The sequence below is a fragment of the Elephantulus edwardii genome, unplaced genomic scaffold (genome assembly GCF_000299155.1).
Source record: "Elephantulus edwardii isolate Elephantulus edwardi_28Jun2011 unplaced genomic scaffold, EleEdw1.0 scaffold00164, whole genome shotgun sequence".
NCBI classification, from domain to species: domain Eukaryota; kingdom Metazoa; phylum Chordata; class Mammalia; order Macroscelidea; family Macroscelididae; genus Elephantulus; species Elephantulus edwardii.
Window position 1 is genome coordinate 6,343,279 of NW_006399914.1, and position 7,524 is coordinate 6,350,802.

Genomic DNA, 7,524 nt, shown 5'->3' on the forward strand with positions numbered 1-7,524 from the left:
ATAATGTGCTATCAAATAAATTTCAACTTATAACAGCCCTATGGACAAGGATCAAAACTGCCCAATCCTGTACCATCCTCACACTCTCTGCTGTACTTAAGCCCACTGCTAATCACTGGGTCAACCAATCACATTCCCGTCTTGGTCTTCCTCTCCTCTGACCTTCCATCTTTCCAAGCCTGAGGTTCTTCAGGGATTGGTCTTTCCTGCATGTCTCTCTCTTTTTAGCTTAACCAAATGTCAATCTGTCCTCTGCAACTTCCTTAAATAAGTATCTAACCTTTAGAAAATAAAATCAAAACTCTTTTATATAGCAAACACTACCCTTAGACTTGATGACATCGAACAATCACCACCATTATCCTCAGAAATCTGGACCTGGCCTATCTTTATAACACACTTCCATCAAGCTAGTTTCATCCCAAACCACACTCCTTCTAAACCATATACAATACTTGACTTGTATAGCAGTTTCCTGAACAAAATAAGGATACTCTTCTAAAGCTTAGTTACAAGATAGTAAAACAAGTCAATGTTCCTTCTATTTTCATGTTAATTTCAATTCTCTGTGAAGCTACAAAACTCACAAATTTCCTTGCAAGTTTACCTACACATGCTTTTCTCACTCTCTGGTTATCCTGTACTTCCACGGTGATCCATGCAGCATCACGTTATCCTTGCTTTTTTGCATGCTTCTTATTTTCCAGGGTGATCTTTAGAGGCAAGGATGGTGAAAAACTTTGTTTCACATACATACTTTGTGCATGTTGTCATGCGAGACCAATCTAAGAGCCTAAGCAAGACAGAATGATGCTGTGACTGTAACAACGGTCCAAGCATATTAGAGACTGTGAGGATAGCAAAGGGTAGTTCATGGTTCAGACCCTGCTGACAGGATCACAATGTGCCCCAATCAATTCAACAGCATGTGACAATTAGACTATGAAATTGGGAGCTCTGGTGGCATAGTCCTAGTGAGCAGTCTTCTAACCCAAAAATGGAGCCTGACTGTTCAAATCCACCAGTGACTCTGAGGAAGAAAGATAGACAATATAATCCTGAGTGATTTACAGCCTCTGAAAACCCAATGGAAGACCAGCTATAAGTTGATTTGGACTTGACAGCAATTGAATTTGAGTCTTCTGAGTTTTGAGAATATTAAATAATACAAATTCCTCGAACAGAGAAGATATTCCCTAAATGGTTTATGAAGTAATATATCTCCCATTGGGCAACAAAAAGACAGATAAGATATTTTATAAACACAGGAAATGTCAGGTTAGAAACACAATCAGTTCCTGTGTCTGATTTGCTGGTAAACTCAAATGGGTCTACACAGTTTCTAATTAGTCTTACTTTAGAGCTAGATCAGAGTCCTGGTGGCACAGTGGTTGATGTCTAGGTCTGCTAATCAAAAGGTAAGCAGTTCAAATCTACCAGCTGCAAGAGAAGTATGGGCAATCTCTCCAGGAAAAATTTACAGTCTTAGAAATCCAGTGGAGTATCACCATCTGTTAGAACAAACTCAATGGTAATGGTATGGTAATGCAGTGGTTAAGGCAATCCACTGTCAACCAAAAGGCTGGTGATTCTCACCACCAGCTTCTCCACAGAAGAAAGACGAGAGACAGTCTACTTCCATAAAGATTTAGCTTTGGAAAACCTATGAGGCAGTTCTACCATGAGGCAGTAGGTTTGGTTTTGGTGCAAAGCCTGAATGAAGTCTTTTCAGGGATCTAAAAGCTGCATGTACAAATTAAGATAACTGATAAGTATCTGCTGCAAGTATGAGTAGGTTCAAGCATTTCAAAGTTAGGGCAAATGTACATAATATAAATGGGCAACTATGAAATGTTAGTGACCTTATCTGTAGCAAACTGAACTGCTAACCTAAAGGTTTAGTACTTCATCTGACAATTCAAATCCACCATTTACTTTGTAGCTGAAAGAAGGGCAGTCCTGTCCCATTACAACTTAAAGCCTCGCACCTATGATTGGATTCAACTCAACACCAGTGACTGATGAGCCTTAACAATCAAAAAAAATCCTGGAATTTGCTGTAATCAGACTATCGACTATTTTAAAGACACCTGTCTAATAAACTTTTGCCACTTGAGTGCCTGGCACAGTGGTCAGAAAACAAACAAACAGAAGAGTATTAAATGATTGTCAAAAGAATAAAACTACTTTTAGCAGCTATGATAGATAATTTTTACAAATTTTTTTCCTACTCCAACTTTTTACTTACTTCTCTTGATTTGGTTTTGCTTTGTTTTGAGGTCAGCTGGTTACACTGTTTCAAAGCTTTTTGAAACACTTTATAAAATCTTTATGGTTTAAGTGTCAAATCATAAAATAAGAAACAAATCCTTTAAGAATTACAGGGCAAGGGGAGCTCTGGTGGCCTAGTGGCAAGGAGCTGCAACTACAATCCCAGAGGCGCATGGTTCGAAACCACCAGATGCTCTGCCGGGGAAGAAGGGACAATCTCCTCCTGTACCAGTCAGATCTGATTTGACAGTACACTGACACAAAAATAAGAAAAAAAAAAAAAGAATTACAGGGCAAAACCAACCTATTTAGGAAAAGTTCAGATTCCATTACAGACGTAGGGAACTCTTGTTAGTGTAGTCTGTAGGGAGCTGTGCTGTTAATCCAAAGGTGCAATGCCTCTCTGGTGGTTCAAATTCACCAGTGGCTCCACAGGATAAAGATGGGCAATTTCTTTCTGTACATTTACAGCCTCAGGAAACCTGCTGGAGGATCAACTCAAAGGCAAGAGTTTGAGTTTTGACCTGAAGTTGAGTGGACCAACACTCAACAGTGGATCACCATTAATTGAATGGCAAAGGCTTTTGGGTTATCCAAAGGTTTCTCAAGAATTTGATTAGAAATTGTAAGAACAGTCAGGAATCAAGGTACATCAAATACAAAACTGGACTCATATTTTCAATTTTTAAGGTGAAAATTTTTCCCGGAAGATTAAAAATCTGTAAATGAGTCTACATGTTTATAGATAACATGTCTATTCAAGAACCAAGTTTTACTCAACCAAAACTGATAATCTACACAAAAGCCAATACTATTTATGTAGACGCACATCCCAAAGGCAGAGATGCACGCCACAAACTGCTCGGCAGAAGGATCGGCAATCTCCTCCTGTTCAATTAACTGCTTCTGAAAAACCACTGGAGAGTCAACTATGGTTTGGTTCCGACTCTACGGTACACAACATCTGCTATTTTTGAAAAGTCTGGACATAAAAGGAAGGACAACATAAACAGAAGAAACAGACCACGTACTTTTTGAAGGCTGAATTCAAAGTGTGCAGACAGAAGGAGGTAAGAAATTATAATCTTTAAAGAGCAACAAAGATGTCTGGTTGCTCTAATAAAAGTTAAACAGAAATGGCTTTGAAATTGTCATTTCATTTCCATTTTCTAAAGGATCAGCGTTTACTCCTAACATTGAAGTACAAATACAATTTACTTTCTAAAAAGAAAGTGATGTGCTTTTATTAAGAAAAACGGCACTATACAATTCAACCACCACCAATAAACAAGATTTCTGTAAGTCGATTTCATTTAAGTAATACATTTAAAAATTTAGCATTGACAATTTCTTTCTTTTAAAATTTAGGAGAAAGGTACAATGGTTCCCCGCCCCCTTTACCAACTTTACATTACAAAAGAGAGTGATGGAAAAGAATGGGAAGATGCAATACGTAGTCAAAGTATAGCTACGTTCGTGTTGTAACTAAAACCCTGCTTTCAGTTTTGTACGGCACTTGGATTGGCTTCTGGACAAAAATAAACCTGCCAAACTCCAGCAGAGGGAGAACTGTTTGCACAGAGAATATCAAGTTTACGTACTGATCATTAACACTTATTCTGTTTTTGAAGTCTCAGATCTAAGTTACTTTCCTTGTAAGAAATTTCTAGTTTGGTGCCCACCGCTACCAACAGCTGCAGGGGAACTGCCTCCTCAGTACCTTTGGTTTAAAATACGACTAACCTTTTCCCTCGGGCAAGGGATGAGGTAGTTTGACATGTAACCCGCAGCTCTGGTAATTACAGAAACACTCTAATAAAAAACTTTAAATCTTGCTAAAGTAAATTCTAAATCAGATCTACCGTCAACATTGTCAAATCCTTCCCCTCCGGTTCCAAAAAGAAAATATAGCTGTAGAGTGGAACCCGCTGCGCAGCAAACAAGGCACAGCTCCAAACTCTGTCCTCTATCCCCTTGTTTTTGGTTCCCTCTCAGTCCTCCTCTCCCATCCGGAACCTGAGCTGAGCATTTGGCTCCCTTATCTGGCAGTAACTGGCGCCAGGGGGACCATGCTCTCAGGAGTGCGGAGCTTGAAGGCTGAGCCCTGCGTGTGGCGCGCTGCAGCCGCTAGGCTCAGCCAGGTACTCCCGGGGCTCGCGCCGCTGCCGCCTCCAGGGGCCTCGCGGAGCCCGAGCTCCGCTAAGGAGATTCCCAAGACGGGCACCTGCGCCAGACTTGCCACCAGCTTTGCGCCCTACACCCCGAAATGAACCGCAGTCCGGTCCCACCAAGGCAACTGGAGGGTCGTAGGCTCCAAGGAACGAGGTTCCCGCATACACCAACCCGGCCGGTCCTCTTCCCTCCCCGCCCGCAGCCGCCCGAACCACTGCCCGCCGTGGCCCGCATGGGTTCAGTACCATTCTCCTCACGGGGCGGACTCCGGAAGGGCAGAAACTCCACCTCCTCCTCCTCCGCGGCCTGCAGCCATCTATTGGAAAGCGTCTCCGGAGGCGGCAGCAGAAGCCGCCGGACAAGGACTGCCCAAGGAAACCTTCTCAGAACTAACTCAGCTCCGGCGCTAGCAGCAGAAGCCGAGTCTTTCATAATTGTGCGACCAACTCCTCCGGGTGACTGGCCACAGGGACGCGCCCGCGCCCGCCTCCGCCGGCGACGGGGCTGCAGACAGACCACGTGAGGGGCGCGTTGAGTGCGTCGCCGCCCGCGGGCCAGGTCACGTGAAGGGCGCGCGCTCCCTCACTGCCAGACCTCCTCCTCCGCCTCGCTAGCCCCGGGCGCGCGCGCGCCGGGCACGAGCTTCTCCACCCTTTCCCGCTTTGGGTGGGGTGTTCTCAGATCGTCATTGGCTAGTTAGGCGGGGAGTCCGCCGACTTGTCTCTCTGTTCCCTGGGTGGAACTTAAAGAAATAGCTAAGGGTTAAGGTTCTAGGCCTCCGAGATCCATGTCGGAATTGCAGCATGGTCTCAGATCTGCTACCAGGGCCTGGACTGGCTTCTGCGCAGCACTCACGGGCAGCATTTCCCAATCACTTCTGCGTGTCTAAGAGCGGGTGGAAGCTTTAAATACTTTTAATAACACTCCTTTTGCTCAAAATGCAAAACTATATTTTTACCTCAAATTATACATGTCCTATTTTTGCCAGGAAAAAAAAAATTATGGATTTGACACCATTCTTTACAGAGAGATCATTCGTGGAAACACAAATGCCATGCACCTTGTTTACCAAAAATTAATTTTACAAATATTAGTATTTACAAAAAAAATTATGCCAATATTACCGAAACCCAATTTTTGGATTTCCCATTCTTTTGCTTTCACGGAAGTCCAGATGGGCATTCAGTGATAAATATACTAAATGTTTCCTGATTGCCTTTCACTATCTACTCTGGAGACGATGATTACCTTCTTTTCTAAAACAGTTTTACTGAGGATTGATAGTAAAACGTACATATGTGATTTATAAATTTAGTCTATGTATTTTGTAGTTATGTGCCATTGAGAAGGAATGGTCTCATAGTTTACTCTCCAGTTGGTTTTTGAAGGCTATAAATAACTTGAGATTGCTCATCTTTCTCTTAAAAAGCAGTTGGTGAATTTGAACTATCTACAGCAGTCAAGAAATCAAAAGACGAATTGCTCTGGGGGAGGCTGCTCTGAGGGACCTCTCAAAAGTGCTGAAGAGCAAGGATGTCAGTCTGGAGACTAAGGTGTGCCTGATCCAGGCCTGATCTTTGCAATTACTTGCTATCCATCATAGGGTTACACAGTGACCAACAAAGAGAGAAGATGAATTGATGCCTTTGAGTTGTGGTGCTGGCCAAGAGTATTGAACGTGGACTGAAAACAGAATAAACACGTTTATCCTGAAGATAGTAAAACCAAGCTGCTCCTTGGAGGCAAGGATTTTGAAGCTCCATCTCAAGTATTTTGGACAGTTGTCGAGAGGGACCAGTCCCTGGAGAAGGACATCATACTTGGAAGGGTAGAAGGACAGCACAGGATGAGATGGATTGACAACAGTTACTGGGATAATGGGGGTAGATGTGTTGGAAACAGTAAAACTGGCTCAGGATAGAGCAGAGTACAGAGCTATATTGTACATAGGGTCACTATGAGTGGCAGGTGACTAGATAGTGCATAGCAACTACAAACCTTTAGGTTTGAAGTGCAACTCCTAATCCATCAGTGCTCCTTACTTATGTTTGTTGTTGTTATGTGCCATCAAGTAACTCACAGCAATCCTATGCACTACAGATCTGAACCTGCTCCTATCCTTCATCCTTAGCATCTTCAACCCAATGCTGTCGTCACTGTTTCAATCCATCTGGTTAAGGGTTTTCCGCTCTAACTGATCCTCCACTTTTCCATGTATGGTGTCCCTGCCCAGAAATAGCCCCTCCTAACATCATGCTCAAAGTATGTGAGACAAAGCTTCACCACCCTTGCCTATAAGGAGCACTCCGGTGGCACCTTCTCCAAGACATAACTTTTCTTTTTGACAGTTCATGGGATATTTAGTCCTGTTTTCCAAGACCACAACTCGAAGGCATTGATTCTTCTTTTGTCATTTGTATTCACTGTTAAACTCTCAGGTGCATAGCAAGTGATTGAAAGCATCTTGGCTTGGATAGGCACACGATAGTCTTCAAATGACATCATTCCTCTTCAGAACTTTGGAGAGGTCTCTGACTGCAGAAAGACCCAAAGCAATGCATCTTTTAATTTTTTTACTTTTGGTGTCAAGGGAGTTGACTGTGGATCCAAGCAAGATTAAATCATTGACAATTTCAATCTTTTTTTCAATCTTTTCACCATCTATCATGTTGTTGCCTATTGGCCCAGTAGCATCAACTTCTGTCTTCTTGATGTTGAGATGTAATTCATATTAAAGTCTTTGATCTTCTGCAGCAAGTACGAGGAGTCATCCTCACTTTCACTTTCAGAAAGAAAACTTGTTGCATCTGAATTAGGCAGATTGTTGGTAAGTCTTGATGCCACATCTTTCTACATAGAGTCCACCTTTTTAAAAATATGTTCCATATTTAGATTGTCTAGGTATGAAGAATGGACACATTCTTGATTTTTTTTATTTTATTAAATTTTATTAGTTTTAATGAACATTTACAGGGATTTTGGGTTTTCATTCCTTCATTACTGCACCATTCTCTCTACCCTCCTCCCCAGTTTGTTCTTCTTCCCCGCCATCCGAATGTCTGGTTGTTTTTTTTTTAATTT

The 7,524-nt window shown here is 42.3% G+C and overlaps 1 protein-coding gene across 1 annotated transcript in view; it reads right to left on the reverse strand.

Moving 5' to 3' along the window:
• TRPM7 (transient receptor potential cation channel, subfamily M, member 7) overlaps positions 1-4,904 on the reverse strand; it is a 160,006-nt gene extending 155,102 nt beyond the window's left edge. Inside the window, 1 exon segment of the mRNA XM_006895330.1 lies at positions 4,689-4,904. Within this exon segment, the coding sequence (XP_006895392.1) occupies positions 4,689-4,691 (3 nt within the window). The 5' untranslated portion in view covers positions 4,692-4,904.
• Between the last annotated feature and the right edge of the window lie 2,620 nt (positions 4,905-7,524).